This window comes from Enhydra lutris, unplaced genomic scaffold (assembly GCF_002288905.1).
Source record: "Enhydra lutris kenyoni isolate GAN:26980312 unplaced genomic scaffold, ASM228890v2 scaffoldscaffold49, whole genome shotgun sequence".
In the NCBI taxonomy this organism is placed as follows: Eukaryota; Metazoa; Chordata; class Mammalia; order Carnivora; family Mustelidae; genus Enhydra; species Enhydra lutris.
In genome coordinates this window covers 2,857,440-2,875,829 of record NW_019154133.1, presented here as the reverse complement: position 1 = coordinate 2,875,829, position 18,390 = coordinate 2,857,440, and the positions used below count along the sequence as shown (strand labels likewise).

The 18,390-nt window shown below is 37.1% G+C and overlaps 1 protein-coding gene across 1 annotated transcript in view; it reads right to left on the bottom strand.

Moving 5' to 3' along the window:
• LOC111156796 (inositol monophosphatase 1) overlaps positions 1-18,390 on the bottom strand; it is a 34,361-nt gene that overhangs the window by 11,359 nt on the left and 4,612 nt on the right. Inside the window, exons 4-7 of the mRNA XM_022517856.1 lie at positions 17,192-17,296; positions 15,411-15,456; positions 13,069-13,177; positions 11,251-11,359 (exon numbers count right to left, since the gene is read on the bottom strand). Coding sequence (XP_022373564.1) covers positions 11,251-11,359; positions 13,069-13,177; positions 15,411-15,456; positions 17,192-17,296 — 369 coding nt within the window. The remainder of the gene's footprint in view (positions 1-11,250; positions 11,360-13,068; positions 13,178-15,410; positions 15,457-17,191; positions 17,297-18,390) is intronic.

Genomic DNA, 18,390 nt, shown 5'->3' with positions numbered 1-18,390 from the left:
GAACTTTTTTTACTTTACTTATTGCAAAACAGATCACAGATCTACAGCCTAAAATTATAGTTTGTATCAGGCCAAACTGTACATGTAATGTCCTGACTCCTAAAATGAAAATCTAATGTTGGAGACAGAGAAATGGTCTGGAAGCCAGGATTCTAGTCACATCTCCGTCTACCTGTGTGATCTCAGACAGTCACTTTACCTCTCCGAACCTCAGTCAAATCATCTACAAATAAGTCTGGATTATCAGATGTTCATTGGTCAGTTCTAAGAGTCTTTTAAGTCAATATTTTCAGAAGGCAAAAGGTAGGCATAATTGGTAGTGAAATAAAATCCCCCAAATCTGTGGTTATTATTTTTCTCTATTTTTCTTCATGAAAACAACCACAATAAAGGTCAGGAGAATTCTACTTAACATATACATTAACTACACTAAATTTAAGAACCTCAAAACTCTAGCTTCTCTTTTAAGAACAAATGTATATACCTGTTTAATATTTGCTTTTAATTTCTTCATCTACAAAACTTCCATTATAGAAGGACTCTAAGGTTTGGAACATAATAGTAGCATTCTGATTTAAAACTCACTATTATCTTCCTCCCAAAATAAAAATAAAATCAACAAGGACAAGTAAAACCTATAGGAACCATTCCTTCAGCAATTCTAGGAACTAGAAAACATAAATTCTCTGTAACTAGAGGGAAAACAGAAAAATCCTAATAGAGCACTGCAAGCTTGAAGATACAGAGTTGGGGAGGGAGGCAGAAAAGACTCTGTCACAAGGAAGAAAAGGGAACAGAAGAGCCAGAGGGAACACAGACAAAGCTACCTTAAGAAAGAGAAAGTGAGGAGAGGAAGCAAGATGGCGGAAGAGTAGGAGACTGAAATATCATAATGTCCCAGGAGTTCAGCTTGATAGTTATCAAACCATTCTGAACACCTACAAACTCAACAGGAGATAGAAGAAGAGCAACAATTCTAGGAACAGAAAATCAACTACTTTCCGGATGGTAGGACATGCAGAGAAATGAATCCAAAGCGATGGGATGATAGACCATGGCAGGAGAGGCCAGCTCCTGGCAAGTGACAGAGCACAAAATTGGAACTTTTATAAGTCTGCTCCACTGAAGGATGTAGTTCCAGAGGCTAAGCGGGGTGGGTAGAGCCCTTGCAGGGACAGTGTGGTTTCAGGACCCACAGGGTGACAGAAAGACCAGGGGTGCCTGGGTGTGGCAGAACTCCCAGGTATCAGAGCAGGAAAGCCAGCTACAGACATGGAGCTAAGAAGTGCAATCTCAGCTCAGGGTTACCTTGATCTGAGATCCGAGGCACAGTCAAGCCACTGCTCTTCCAGTAGGGACCCTACAAGTGGCAGATTCAGAAAGACCCCCTCCTTCCTCCTCTGGGAGGAGCAGCCCAGGAGCACACTGCAGAAAGCTGCTGGGTTTGGAAAGTCCAAACGGGGCCATGCGCCAGACATAGAAACACAGTCACAGGTGGGATGAGCACGGAGTGTGGCCGGAGATCAGGGAGATGGGTGGGAGTGACTGCTTTTCTCTGAGGGTGCACTGAGGAGTGAGGCCCCGAGCTCTCGGCTCCTATAGGTTGGAGACTGGGATGCTGCCATCCTCATTCCCTTCCTCCAAAGCTGTATGGAAAGCATTCAGGGAACAAAAGCTCCCAAGAGCAAACCCAAGCAGATTACTTAGCCCGGCCCTTGGCAAGGGCGGTGCAATTCCGCCTCAGGCAAAGACACTTGAGAATCACTGCAAAAGGCCCCTCCATCAGAAGAGCAGCAAGAACATCCATCCAAGACCAAGCTCACTGATCAATGAGAAGTGCAGAACTCCAAAGCTAGGGGAAAACAACACACAGAATGCATGGCTTTTTTCCCAAGATCCTTAAGTCTCTCAAAGTTAACTTTTGTAAATTTTATTTTTTTCTTATTCTACTTTTTAAAATTTTCCTCTTTCCTATTTATATGGTTTTTAATGATTATATCTTATCAATACCTTTTAAAAAAATCTTATTAAATTTTCATTGTTATAGTCATATTCTATGCCTTCATTGTATTTAACCTTATTTTTTGTACACAGAAAGGATTTTTTTTCTTTAAAATTTTGGGGTACAATTTCTTCTAATAGATCAAAATATACCCTAAATCTAGCACATGGCTTTGTTCTAGTCTCCAGCCTGATCACATTCTCTTTTTTTTTTTTCCCTTTTTCCAACCAACCTCTTATCAATTCCTTTTTCAGAATCATTTTGAATTTTCATCTTTATAGTCATATTCCAACCCTTCACCATGTTTACCCTTATTTTTGTATATATATAAGTTTTTTCTTTCTTTAAAATCTCTTCTAACAGACCAAAATACACCCAAAATCAAGTGGTGGCTCTGTTCTATTCACCAGCCTAATCTTTTTTTTTTTCCCCCTTTCTTCTCCCTCCAGTTTTGGGTCTCTTCCAATTGGGTTAGTGTGCATTTTTCTTGGGTCGTTGCTACCCTTTTAGTATTTTGTCCTCTTATTCATCTATTCTTATCTGGGTAAAATGACGGTAGAAAACTCACCTCAAAAAAAAGAACAAGAGGAAGTACTGACAGTGACTGACCTAATCAATATGGACATTAGTAAGATGTGAACCAGAGTTCAGAATAACGATTATGAGGGTGCTAGCTGGGCTCAAAAAAGCATGAAAGACACTAGGGAATCCCTTTCTGGAGAAACAAAATCCCTTTCTGGAGAAATAAAAGAACTAAAACCTAACCGAGTTGAAATCAAAAAAGCTATTAAAAAGGTGCAATAAAAAATGGAGGCTCCTACTACTAGGATGAGTGAAGCAAAAGAGAGAATTAGTGATATAGAAGACCAAATGATGGAGAACAAAGAAGCTGAGAAAAAGAGAAATAAACAACTACTGGACCGTGAGGGGAGAATTTGAGAGATAAGTGATACTATAAGACAAAACAATATTAGAATAATTGGGATCCCAAAGAAGAAGAGAGAGAGAGGGGCAGAAGGTATACTAGTGCAAATTATAGCAGAGAATTTCCCTAATTTGGTGAAGGAAACAAGCATCAAAATCCAGGAGGGCACAGAGTACCCCCCTCGAAATCAATAAAATAGGTCCGCATCCCATCATCTAATAGTAAAACATCTCAGTGGCAAAGAGAAAATTTTGAAAGCAGCTCAGGACAAGAGGTCTGTAACATACAACAGAAGAAATATTGCATTGGCAGCAGACCTATCCACAGAGACCTGGCAGGCCGGAAAGGACTGGCATGATATATTCAGAGCACTAAATGAGAAAAATATGCAGCCAAGAATACTATATACAGCTAGGCTATGACTGAAAATGGAGAGATAAAAAGCTTCCAGGACAAACAAAAATTAAAAGAATTTGTAAACACCAAACCAGCCCTCCAGGAAATATTGAAAGGGGTCCTCTAAGCAAAGAGAGAGCCTAAAAGTAACAGACCCGAAGGGAAAGGAAACAATATACAGTAACAGTCACCTTACAGGCAATACAATGGCACTAAATTCATAACTTTCAATAGTTACCCTGGATGTAAATGGGCTAAATGCCCCAATCAAAAGACAATGGGTATCAGAATGGATAAAAAAACAAGACCCATTGATATGCCGTCTGCAAGAAACTCATTTTAGACCCAAAGACACTTCCAGATTTAAAGTGAGGGGGCAGAGAACAATTTACCATGCTAATGGACATCAAAAGAAAGCAGGAGTGGCAATCCTTATATCATATCAATTAGATTTTAAGCCAAGGACTATAATAAGAGATGAAGAAGGACACTATATCATACTTAAAGGGTCTGTCCAACAAGATCTAACAATTTTAAACATCTATCCCTAACATGGGAGCAGCCAATTATATAAACCAATTAATTACAAAAGCAAAGAAACACATCAACAATAATACAGTAATAGTAGGGGACTTTAACACCCCCCTCACTGAAATGGATAGATCATCTCATCAAGAGATCAACAAGGAAACAAAGGCTTTAAATGACACATTGGACCAGATGGACATCACAGATATACTCAGAACATTCCATCCCAAAGCAACAGGATACACATTCTTCTCTAGTGCACATGGAACATTCTCCAGAATAGATCACATCCTGGATCACAAATCAGGTATCAACAAGTACCAGAGGATTGGGATCACTCCCTGCATATTGTCAGACCACAATGCTCTGAAGCTAGAACTCAATCACAAGAGGAAAGTTGGAAAGAACTCAAATACATGGAGGCTAAAGAGCGTCCTACTAAAGAATGAATGGGTCAACCAGGAAATTAAAGAAGAATTGAAAAAATTCATGGAAACAAATGAAAATTAAAACACAACTGTTCAAAATCTTTGGGACACAGCAAAGGTGTTCCTGAGAGGAAAGTATACAAGACTTTCTCAAGAAACAAGAAATTTCTCAAGAAACTTTCTCAAGAAACAAGAAAATACAAGACTTTCTCAAGAAACAAGAAAGGTCTCAAGTACACAACCTAACCCTACACCTAAAGGAGCTGGAGAAAGAAGAGCAAAGAAAGCCTAAACCTAGCCAGAGAGGAGAAATAATAAAGATCAGAGCAGAAATCAATGAAATAGAAACCAAAACAATAGTAGAACAAATCAACAAAACTAGGAGCTGGTTCTTTGAAAGAATTGAAAAAGACTGATAAACCCCTGGCCAGACTTATCAAAAAGAAAAGAGAAAGGACCCAAATTAATAAAATCACGAATGAAAGAGGAGAGATCACAACCAACACCAAAGAAATACAAACAACTATAAGATCATATTATGAGCAACTCTACACCAGCAAATATGACAATCTGGAAGAAATGGATTAATTCCCAGAGACATATAAACTATCAAAACAGAACCAGGAAGAAATAGAAACCCTGAACAGACCTATAACCAGTAAGGAGATTGAAGTAGTCATCAAAAGTCTCCCAAGAGACAAGAGCCCAGGGCCAGATGGCTTCCCAGGGGCATTCTACCAAACATTTAAAGAATTAATACCTATTCTCCTGAGACTGTTCTAAAAAAATAGAAGTAGAAGGAAAACTTCCAAACCCATTTTATGAAGCCAGCATTACCATGATCCCAAAACCAGACAGAACCCATCAAAAAGGAGAATTACAGATCAATATCCTTGATGAACACAGATGTGAAAGTTCTCACCAAAATGTTAGCCAACAGGATCTAACAGTACATTAAAAGGATTATTCACCACGACCAAGTGTGATTTATTCCTGGGCTGCAAGGTTGGTTCAACATCCACTAATCAATCAATGTGATACAATACATTAATTAAAGAACAAGAACCATATGATACTCTCCATAGATGCTGAAAAAGCATTTGACAAAGTACAGCATCCTTTCTTGATCAAAACTCTTCAAAGTGTAGGGATAAAAGGTACATATTTCAATATCATCAAAGCCATCTATGAAAACCCACAGCAAATATTCTCAATGGGGAAAACCTGACAGCTTTTCCACTAAGGTCAGAAAAATGGCAGGGATGTCCACTATCACCACTGCTATTCAACATAGTACTAGAAGTCCTAGCCTCAGCAATCAGACAACAAAAAGAAATTAAAGAAATCTGAATCAGCAAAGAAGAAGTCAAACTCTCACTCTTTGCAGATGATATGATACTTTATGTGGAAAACCCAAAAGACTCCACTCCAAAACTGCTAGAACTCATACAGGAATTTAGTGAAGTGTCAGGATATAAAATCAATGCACAGAAATCAGTTGCATTTCTCTACACCAACAGCAAGACAGAGGAAAGAGAAATTAAGGAGTCAATCCCATTTACAGTTACACCCCAAACCATAAGACACCTAGGAATAAACCTAACCAAAGAGGCAAAGGATCTGTAATCAGAAAACTATAAAGTACTCATGAAAGAAATTGAGGAAGACACAAAGAAATGGAAAAACGTTCCATGCTCAAGGACTGGAGGAATAAATATTGTAAAAATGTCTATGCTACCTAAAGCAATCTACACATTTCATGCAATCCCTATCAAAATACCATCAATTTTTTTCAAAGAAATGGAACAAATAATCTTAAAATTTATATGGAACCAGAAAAGTCCCCGAATAGCCAGAGGAATGTTGAAAAAGAAAGCCAAAGTTGGTGGCATCACAATTCCAGACTTCAAGCTCTATTACAAAGCTGATATCATCAAGACAGTATGGTACTGGCACAAAACAGACATATAGATCAGTGGAACAGAATAGAGAGCCCAGAAATGGACCCTAAACTCTATAGTCAATTAATCTTCAACAAAGCAGGAAAGAATGTCTAATGGAAAAAAGACAGTCTTTTCAACAGATGGTGCTGGGAAAATTGGACAATCACATGCAGAAGAATAAAACTGGACCATTTCCTTACATCACGCACAAAAATAGACTCAAGATGGATGGAAGACCTCAGTGTGAGACAGAAATCCATCAAAATCCTTGACAAGAACACAGGCAGCAACCTCTTCGACCTCAGTCGCAGTAACTTTTTCCTAGAGACATCACCAAAGGCAAGGGAAGCAAGGGCAAAGAAGAACTTTTGGGACTTCATCAAGATCAAAAGCTTTCGCACAGCAAAGGAAACAGTCAGCAAAACCAAAAGACAACTGACAGAATGGGAGAAGATATTTGCAAATACATATCAGATAAAGGACTGGTATCCAAAATCTATAAAGAACTTATCACACTCAACAGTTAAAGAACAAAGAATCCAATCAAGAAATGGGCAGAAGACATGAACAGACATTTCTCCAAAGAAGACATCCAAACGGCCAACAGACACATGAAAAAGTGTTCCATATCACTTGGCATCAGGGAAATACAAATCAAAACCACAGTGAGATACTACCTCACACCAGTCAGAATGGCTAAAATTAACTGGTCAGGAAATGACAGGTGTTGGTGACGATGCGGAGAAAGGGGAACCCTCCTACACCACTGGTGGGAACGTAAGCTGGTACAACCACTCTGGGAAACAGTATGGATGTTCCTCAAAAAGTTGAAAATAGTGCCACCCTATGACCCAGCAATTGCACTACTGGGTATTTACCCTAAAGATATAAATATAGTGATCCAAAGGGGCACATGCACCCAAATGTTTAGAGCAGCAATGTCCGCAATAGCCAAACTATGGAAAGAACCTAGATGTCCATCAACAGATGAATGGATAAAGAAGATGTGGTATATATATACAATGAAATACTATGTAGTCATCAAAAGAAATGAAATCTTGCCATTTGCAACTACATGGATGGAACTAGAGGGTATTATGCTGAGCGAAAGAACTCAATCAGAGAAAGACAATTATCACATGATCTCACTGATATGAGGAAATTGAGAGGAAGGGTGGGGGGTTGTGGGGGGTCGGAAAGGCAAAAATGAAACAAGATGGGATCAGGAGGTAGACATACCATAAAAGACTCTTAATCACACAAAACAAACTGAGGGTTGCTGGGGGGTGTGGAGGTAGGGATAGGGTGGCTGGGTTATGGACACTGGGGAGGGTATGTGCTATGGTGAGTCCTGTGAAATGTGTAAGCCTGATGATTCACAGACCTGTACCCCTGGGGCAAATAATACATTATACGTTAATTTAAAAAAAAAAAAAGTGAGACAAACATAAAAATGCTGAACAACATGTAAGGATTGCTAATTCATAGTCCTGCTACAGGGAAGGGACTGGGAAAAAAAGTAGAACCTCACCTCACAGCCACAAGGAAGCTATACTTCTTGGGGAGAGTCAGATAAGATTGGTTATTCTACATATATGTGCAATCTAAAAACAAAACAGGATAAAAAAACAACTGATCTCTTAGAGAACATATTGGTGGGTGCCAGGGGTAGGAGGTTGAGGGGATTGGCAAAATGGGTAAAGGAGATCCAAAGGTACAAATTTCCAGTTATAAGTCATGGGGATATACTACACAGTGACTACAGTTAGTAATATTGTACTGCATATTTGAAAGTTGCTAAGAAAGTAGATCTTAAAAGTTCTCACCACAAGATGAAAAAAATCTGTATGTGGTGATGTTAATTAACTAGACTTACTGTGGTGATCATTTCACAATATATCCAAATATGAAATCACTATTCTGTATACTTGAAACTAAAATAATGTGTCAATTTATTGCAAAAAAAAAAAAAAAAAAGAGAGAGAGAGAGAGAGAGAGAGGTGGCACCTCTTTTAGACAAAGAATTGATGGAAAAGAATTAGGCATGAAAAAATAAGGATCCTGCAGAAATGAAAGAGAAATAAGACAGGCCAACCCTCACTGCCCACCACAATTTAATAGATTATCAGAAAGGAAATTGTACAGAAGGTCAGAACTGACAGCAAAAACAGGTACCAGAAACCCTGATCACAAAATAAAACAGAATAGAAAAAAGGAGACCATAATCACATAAAACTACTATAAAATATCAGGTATTTGCTAATGAAAGTATTTGGGATTTTTTTTTTTTTTTTTTTTTTTTTTTTTTTTTCTTTTCCCCCCCAAAACAAAACAAAAAATTATAAAAAAAAAAAAAAAAAAAAAATAAGTTTTTTAATAAAAAAATTTTTGGTTTTTTTTTTTTTTTTTTTTTTTTGCCTGATACAGTCTCCCCCCAAAACTCAACAATGAAGCTATAAAAAATTGAAAATGAAATCAATCCAACCTGAATTAAATATCCTCAAATAAATATTTGTAAATATGGGGGCAGGGGAGGGTGTTAAATGAGAAATATAAAAACTACTGTAGAAACTGTGGGGGGAGGGTGTGGAGAAAGAAAGAAAACAAGAAATGAGTGAACCCAGAAAAGGTGGCGGAGGGGAGAGACAAAATTAAATCAGGAATGAAATCCCAATCACAAGGTACCTGAAGGACAACATATGCCAATAAAAATCTAATCAAAGGCAATGAAGAAAGGAAATACAGGAAAGTAGTAAAAAGGACTAGAGAGAGAGTAGCTGAAAAAGAAGACCCAAAGGAAACAGCATTTCTACTAGTGCCTTGATGAAAATGAAAACGGAACAGAAAATGAAAATGAGAACTGAACTAGTATTTAAAACTGTAACTCAAGGGGCGCCTGGGTGGCTCAGTGGGTTAAGCCGCTGCCTTCGGCTCGGGTCATGATCCCAGGTCCTGGGTTCAAGCCCCACATCGGGCTTTCTGCTCAGCAGGGAGCCTGCTTCCTCCTCTCTCTCTGCCTGCCTCTCTGCCTACTTGTGATTTCTCTCTGTCAAATAAATAAATAAAATCTTTAAAAAAAACTGTAACTCAAAAAAATTATCCTGGATGAAAAAAGACCTGAATATACATGTTAAAGGAGGAAATTCTGCCAGAATGGGCAATTCCAAGATCTGTCCTTGTAAAGCTATTAGCCATGGAAGATTAAAAGAAAAAAAAATTCTCAGAGTCTCCAAGCAAAACATGACTTTTTTTTTTTTTTAAGATTTATTTATTTGTAAGAGAGAAAGAGAAAGCACGTGTGAACAAGCACACACAAGCAGGGGGAGCGGCAGGCAGAGGGAGAAGCAGGCTCTCTGCTGAGGAAGGAACCTGATGTGGGACTGGATCCCAGGACCCTGGGATCATGACCTAAGCCAAAGTCAGACGTTTAACCAACTGAGCCACCCAGGCATCCCAAAATATGAATTTAAATGCCAAGAAAATTAGAATGGCATCAGATTTCTCAAAAGCAACATACAAAGCAAGGCAACAGTAAAACAGCCTTTTCAAGACATTTAGTTCATACTGTTTCTTAAGGATATTATATCCAGCCAAGCTGTTCAAGTTTCAAGGCCAAAGAAAAACAGTACGGAATGTGCTAGAACTCATGGAGTCTTATGCACATGTGCTCTTCTCAAGGAATCTATAGAGGATGAGCTATAAAATGCTTGCCGTTCTTTCCTAAAGTCAAGCAAAAAACTAAGACCAATGTATGAGAAAGGTGAAGTAGACAAAAAAATAAACAACATAATAAGGTTCATCTTTAGGCTATATATCAAATACTATACCCTAATAATGGAGAATATACTTTCTTTTTAGTATGTACAGAACCGTCCCCAAAATTAATCATATATACTAGGCACAAACAAAATATTAGTAAGCTCAACAGCAGATTCATTATAATGTAATAAAATTCCTAAAATTAAAAATGATATTTTAAAAATATTCCTTATTTAAATTTAAGAACACAACTCTCAGGTGAAAGAGGAAATACAAATTACAGATTTTGTGAAAAATAATTAATGAAAACCCTACATATTATTATCTGGGGGTTCATTTAAAACAGCAGTAAGATAAAAATTCATAGCCTAAACACTTATATTAATAAAAAAAATTAAAGAATAAAAATAAATTCAAGACAGAGAGGAGAAAAACTGTATATCAGATTAATAAATCATAATCCTGGCTCTCTAAGGGGAAAAAAATGACAAAACACTAAGTAATTTAATTAAGATTTCCAAAAAGAAAAAAGCACAAATATAAAAAAGAACAAGTAACAAGGGAGAAGTAACTATTGATAGAAACCTGAAATAAATTATAAGAGTCTAGCTTGTATTCTTCTATGAAAATAATTTGAAAACTGAGAGGAAGTGGGTAATTTCTTAGGCTGTGGAAATATTCAGATCAAAAGTGGCTGAAGAGATGTGACAACTATATTCATGCTTGACCCTACGCTGACTTGCACTGGAGGAAGAAAATGCTACAAAAGACATTGTTAGGTCAACAGCAGAAACTAAATATTGATGGTAGATTAGATAAAATGTAAATTTATAAAGTCAACAATTGTATTGTGGTTATGAAAAAAAATCCCTAATCTCAGGAAATTGAAGTATTTTGGACTAAAGAGCCATAATATACGTAATTTACCCTAAAACAGTCCAGAGGAAAAAAGGTGTATATCCACTTGTGTATGCACGCATTCATGTATACATACACACACACACACACACACACACACAAAGGAAATGATGAGATGATAAAGCAAATGGAGTAAAATGTTAACAGGTGAATCTAAGTAAAGAGTATCCTTTTTTTTCCCATTATTTCTGCAAATTTTGTTAAGTTTGAAATTGTTCTCAGATAAAAATGTTTTTAAAATTATATTACAAAATTACAATTATGGGAGTGATCCCAAGCCTGTTAATGGAAAATTTATTCTGAAAAGGTTAAATTCTCTGGAACTTTAGAGAAGAAATGAAAAGAGCTTACCCATGAATAGGAATGCACAAAAGCTTTTCCAGATTAGAAAGAACAATTCTTACAGTCTCTGGTGTTCTGGAAGAGCCAAACTCTGTCACCAAAAGTGATTTGGTAATATCTAAAAGAAAATGTTTTAAATAATCACTAAAGTTTAGTAATAAGAACTCTGATTAAAAAATGTGATCCTTGTAATTCAAAATAGGACCATTTTCATCCCTCGTCCTAGATGTACCATATTTCTTTCATTCTAAGCCTTGAAGTATTAAAATTCTGATAAATTTATTATCCTTAAGTGGTTGTTCTCATAATCAAGGAGTCTGCTTCTTTGAACATCCCCCCAAAATATAAAATATAACCAATTTGCTTGCATGCATGATACCTTTAGTGGGAAATAAGCAAATACCTTAAATATTTAAAAAGAATTTACAAAATAAATAATTTAAATATCGGTTTGAAATAAAACAAAAGTTTAAACTGAATGGTGGCTGACCTCCATTTACTAAATTGATGGATTACCCAATGCTTTCCATTCCGTCTTTGAAACAACATGATTGAAGCTTATAACACACTCAACACCTTTGGCTAAGAGACTCCCTGTGTAGCGTACCCTACACTTCATCTCCTTCCACCAATTGTTCTGAACATGTTCACAATTACTGTTTCTTCTAATAATCTGATAATCTAATTAAGAATTATAAAATGCAAAAAAATTATAAAAAGGGAAAGGTTTAGTTTCTACAAAAGCTACCACATTACTTTTCTTTTTTTTGCATTTGAAATGCTTCAATTTTTTTAAATTTTTTTTCAGTGTTCCAAGATTCATTGTTTATGCACCCCACCCAGTGTTCCATGCAATACAAGCCCTCCTTAATACTCAGCACCAGGCTCACCCAACCCTTCATCCCCCCTCCCCTCCAAAACCCTCAGTTTGTTCTCAAAGTCCAGTCTCTCATGGTTTGTCTCCCCCTTCGATTTCCCCCAACTCACTTCTCCTCTCCATCTCCCATTTCCTCCATGTTATTTCTTATGCTCCACAAGTAAATGAAACCATATGATAACTGACTCTCTCTGCTTGACTTATTTCACTCAGCACTTTGATAAGATGCATGTTTTTTCACGTTATCTTAAAAATTAGGATATGTCCCAATCTTTAGGGTCTTAGAGTTCAATAAAAAGAAAAGGAACTAAAAATCTGCTCTCAACTTAAGTGTCTGAGGAAAAAAATTATAAAAGTGTAGGGGGATTCTGAACTTAGACTGATTTGCAAGTATCTTTAAGTTCTTGCTGCACTTAAAAGAATCTGCAGTACAAACTGTGGGAAATGTTGGACATGGTTTATGGAAAAAAAGGGACTCAAAAGTTCAATGAGCTGTCACACAGAAGACAAAATGCCAATCATCAAGGTCATAAAAAATGTACAGACCTCATTTTTAATGATTCCCAACATTAACAGATTTTTTCCCCCTAGATTTACAGTCTATCAACTGGTCCCAGTGACATCAGATCAGAGGAATTTGACAAAGAATTTGAGATGTAGTGGCTGAAACAATAAACCATGAACTTCACAGGGGCAGGAAGCCATTCTTATTCATCTTTCTATCCCCAGCATTTAGCAAGCCGGTGAGTCTGAGTGGTGTTTGCTGGACTATACTTCTTCCTTGGTTCCACTACCACATTCAAAATTGTGGTGGAAATAAAAATGTAAAGGGAAAAGACACGTAATTTACGAATCTGTTAAAAACCAGGAGAACTCCATTGGTTAACTCAAAAATAATGAAAAACATGTATAGAATATCAACCACACCAAAAATGAGAGAATAAACCTACCTTCTTGTTGTGAAACCTGTAATTTTTGACCATTACAAAAGGCTCCCTTTCCTTTCCTGCCAGTATACATCTTATCCTCCAGGCAACTGTATACCACTCCAAATTCCATCTGCAGAAGGAAAAGTTTCCTTTATCTAACCTGAGTATTTTTCATCATTAAATCAATACTTTTTTTTAAGGCAGTAACAAAAAAATCTGTATACTGAGAATGTTTTCAAATAACTATTATGGGATACTTAAAATGCTAATTTCCAGCTTAAACAGAGGAAAGAGGTCATCAGACTTGAATCACTGACTCTTGTCCCATCCATTTCTCAACTTAAGAGGACCCACCTTGACCTCTCACCCTCCTGCCTCAGACAGGTAAGTATTTCCTACTTTCTAAGGTGAATCTTCCTTCCATATTGATTCCAACCCTCTCGAATGTCTTTGAAATACTCCTCTACCAACTGAGCCTCCTTCTCTCAGATTTCCATTCTGATACTTTCACACCAAATTTCTACCTCCCCCACAAAATTTTCAAGATATTATCTTCTCCTTTTCCCTTCACTGCCTAAAGGGTAGTCTATACTTCACCTCTTTTATTCTCCTCTTAACAAAAATTACAATTTGGCTTCTGCCCTGATCACACACACTTCCAAAACTTCCCTGAAAGAGATTACCTGTGAACTCCTACTAACCAAATACCATCTCCAAATATTGGCGACTGCTGACCATCATCCATACTTTATTACTTAATCCAGTACTCCCATGTTTCTGGCAGTATACGTAGTCCTACCTCTTTCACCAATCTTTGTATCACTTTTTCTGAGGACCTTGTTCTCTGTCCAACCCTTAAAAGTGGTGTAGGTCAGGATTTGTTCACTCTTCCATTTCTTCCATCCCCTTCTTGGATGTCTATATTCTTAGAGGTTTGTTCTTTCCAGTTCATAAATTCAACTACCACATTTAACTGTGGCCTGTACCACCTACAACCACACTATCACAGGGAAGAACCTATGCTTCCATTAATCTTGCAGAAACCTCAACCAAAGAGGTCAAAGATCACTCATTACCTGATCACACATCATTCCTTCCCCAAATGTCTTCTTCAAATTTTGGTTTTATTTTTGGTTCTGGCATTTCCTCAGCCACCCTCACTGCCCCATCTTAGTTCAGAATCACCCACCCTGCCCCTCTGGTATGATCTCTGCATTGCTAGAATTATCTGTCACCCTGTACTTGAAGAACCTCTACTGGTTTTCTACAGCCTAAAAAATAAATGTTCTGGCCTAGACAAGCCACAGTGCCTCACAATAAAACCACAACTAACTCGCCTCATCATTTCTGCTCCTGCCACTTTCAGAGTTCACTCACAATGAACATCTCGTTCCCTACACACATCATGCTCTTCTTCAAGCTGTTCTGATTAAAATACTTTCCTCCGTCTCTTCTTTATCTGAAAAATTCCTCCTTTTCTAAAAGCCAACTCACATGACCAAACTCTAAAGAACCCTTCTGTTATGAAGATTTTCCCCAAACCACTCTTGGGCAGAACTGGATACACCCTCTTCATGTTCTCACAGCATTTGTTTCATAGTTCCACTACGTATTTATCTGTCTGCACATCTAACTTCTGCATGAACTGTGAGTTAATGTAATAGCAGGGACAGCACATAGCCCAAGGCTGATTATAGGGTAAAGGCTCCTTTAGCTTCTTTCAGAAGTTCTCACTAATTAGTGCAACCCTGTGCCTAAGATGTGTTTTTATTTTCACAGATTTTTTTAACTCTCCTGTATACACACTGATTAAATATATCACAAGCTCCTGGAAGTCAGGTATGTCAGATGTTAGTAAACATCATTCATTGTTGGATCAATCAAATAGCCAAACAGCAAGGAAATGCAAAAGCTACAGCTTGTATTCTACTAGGTTTCAGATAAAGCAAGTATTTGGATTCCTGAACATACTCAGCATTTCCCAACCATGTTCTGGCCCCTACCATTTTCTGGTCTTTCAAAGTCTCCCTTCACAGACACCTTAAGGCATTCCTAGCTCAAATCCCACTGCTTCCATCTAGCATACATCAGCTCCTATCACATCTGACTCTATCACATATATAATGGTGATTAAATACTGAATTGTATTTCAGTTACTTGTCTGTATTTTTTCCTTTTAATTATTGCTTCTCAGACATTAAATTTTCTTTACTGGAAAAAGTATCATGCCAATTCTAACAGTTCTGCAGCTTACTTTGAAATAATGCAGTTCTATAAATTGAATATAGAAACAAACCTAAATTTATGTACTCTTTCTTAGAAAATGAAAGCAAGGCATTTTACTATAAATTTAAACAGCATACCTTTTTATTTACAGTGAAGCCAATCGAAACAGCTACAAAAGGAAATCTTAAAAAAAACACACACACACACATATATATATACAAGTTAACCAAGATAAAAATTACTTTAAATAAAGATGTTTTTTCATAATGTAAATGACTACAGAATTTTTCATATAGTTTCAACCCTCCTTCCACAGAACAGTGTGTACAGTACGCAGAGACTATGGGGACAGGTGGCACATGTATATACGTACATACATTCAAGATGCTTCTAGCTTCTACAGACATGAAACATCTTTGAAAGAATTCCCAAGAAACAGATAACAGTGGCCACCTCCAGAGACTGGTCCTGAGAAACTGGGGTCAGAAGTGGAGGGACACTTTGCACTGCATGACATTTTATATCTTTGGAATGTCAAATGCCACAAATATAGTAACTGTAAAATACTTTTTTCAAAAAAATACAAAATTAAAAAAATTTTTAATTGTTCATGGTTAAGAAGTCTCTTTCCTTTGGTTATTTCTCCCATAGTCAGGACCTATAAACACAGATATCAAATTGTACAGAACAAACTGTTACTTGTCTTTAATACCAAATTTGGAGTTTCACATGTGAAAAGTAAACTGTTAGCCACAACTATTGCTATGGCCGCATGACAGTTTGAACACATACATTGTAATTTTTGACTCAAGAGTCAAGATGAACAAAATAAGACAAAATGTGTTCAACTACTGAAAATAAAAAGTTTAATATTTAATAATTTTCATTTTAACAAAAATGGGACCATAGTATACACTCTGTATTAGAATCTTGTTAGGGGGCGCCTGGGTGGCTCAGTGGGTTAAAGCCTCTGCCTTCGGCTCAGGTCATGATCCCAGGGTCCTGGGATCGAGCCCCACATCGGGCTCTCTGCTCTGCAGAGAGCCTGCTTCCTCCTCTCTCTCTCTCTGCCTGCCTCTCTGCCTACTTGTGATCTCTGTCAAATAAATAAATAAAATCTTTAAAAAAAAAAAAAGAATCTTGTTAGGTCATGAGCATCTTTCCACATTAACACTCCACATATAAATTCTAGATCTTAGCTTTTCAGACTTTAACAATTCTGTACTAGTAAAGGTATGTATAGCTACACAGCAACTTCAAATATAACATTTATGTGTAATCCCAACAAACTAGGCTACCCATTTTAACTGTCACTGGCAAATCCCTCAGGTTTTCTTTCAGTGCTAACATACTGAGTTACATACTGACTTTGTGCCAGGCACTATACAAGGTCTTATATAAAAGTATTACTCACTGAATCCCATGAACAAACCATTCTGTAAGGAAGGTAGCATCAAAATGTCCATTTCACACATTAAACAACAACTGAGGCTTAGAAAGATTAATAACTTGCCTAAGGTCACAAAGCCTATAAAAAAGCATCTGAAATCAAGCCCAAGTCTGTTGATCCTAAAGTCCACACTCTTTTTAATAGTTTCTTCTCCTGAACTGAACCCACTCTATATAGACAACACTCTCTATGACCCCCAAAACTGACTCCACTAGTTCCTTAATCTCAAAACAGCAATACTGCTTGCTTACATTTCTATCGGGCTCCACCAGTGAGAAAAAGAATGGTGAACAGGGCCCCTCACTGCCTAAGTCCACAGCACGAATATTTCATCATCTCTTCCATATCTGATGAAAATTCTGCATGATACATTTCACTCTACAAATTATATAATTCTCTAAAGTATCTGGGTCCATTTAGTTAATATGCAAACAGTAATTACGATATTAACATTTTTAAAAAACATACCTATGTACAAAATTTGTTGTCCCGTCAATAGGGTCAATGATCCATGTAGGGCTGTCAGTTAAGACACTTTTTTCCCCAGCTGCCACAGATTCCTCACCAATGAAACTACAAGCAAGAATGACAAATTCCAAATCTTCACACTGCATTCAGCAATTTTCAAACCTAAATATTTCCTTAGATTCAGAGTCTACTTTAAATACATAACAAAAGTCCATACACCACTTTTCTATTGTTGTTCCTTCTTCCTTCAGACTAAAGTGAGAAAACTTTATTCCCCCAGAGCAAAGTCATGTGAAAAATAAAATTCAGATTCTCAAATGTAATACCAGGGTTAAGTAAAGGCACTCACATGTGAGTATGCACTCACATTTGTTGCAGATGAAAACTTACTAAGAAAATGTGGTGGTTTAAAAAAAAATAACTCTACACATTCTCTCATGCTCTTCTCTTTAAGAGGTAGAACTTGACACCCCTTGCCTTGAGCATGAATTTGAACCAAGTGACTCTTTTCCAACGAACAGTGAAAGCAGAAGTTACAATATGCAACTGTGAAGACTTGTTCACAAAAATGGTACTGTGGTTTCCATCTTTACTCTATTTCTCCCTCTGTCCCTTTCCCCTTCTTGCCCCAGGGGAAGTTGTCACAACATCAAGAGTTGTTCCATGGAGAGGCCCAAATGGCAAGGAAATGAGGGGAGCTGCTGGCAGAAAACCCTTGAGGAACTGAAGTCACCAATAATCACATACATGAATCCTTCAGCCCTAGTTGAGGCTTGAAAGTCTACAGCTCTGACCAGCAGTTTGACTGTAACTTTATGAGACCCTGACCAGAACCATGCAGCCAAGCTATTCCCATATTCTTGACCCTAGAAAACTCTGAGATAATAAGTGTTTGTTGTCTAAAACTGCAAAGTTTTTAGGATAATTAGCTATACAGCAACAGACAATATAGAGAACATTAAGTCAGTGAGAAAGCAAATTACCCATCAAAATTACTATATCTACATGCCTTCCCAGAACACGCTATGCAATAAATCTCAGGTGAATTTTGTAAATGGTGTCTGAGTTCACTGGTTTTCTTTGTATTTCCTTTATTCATTATTTTATTTCCTTTACTCAATACTGAACTGTCCTATAATCCTTATGATTCTCTTTTATCCCCTTTTCACTTAGCTGTAAACCTTTTTACTAAGAGGGAG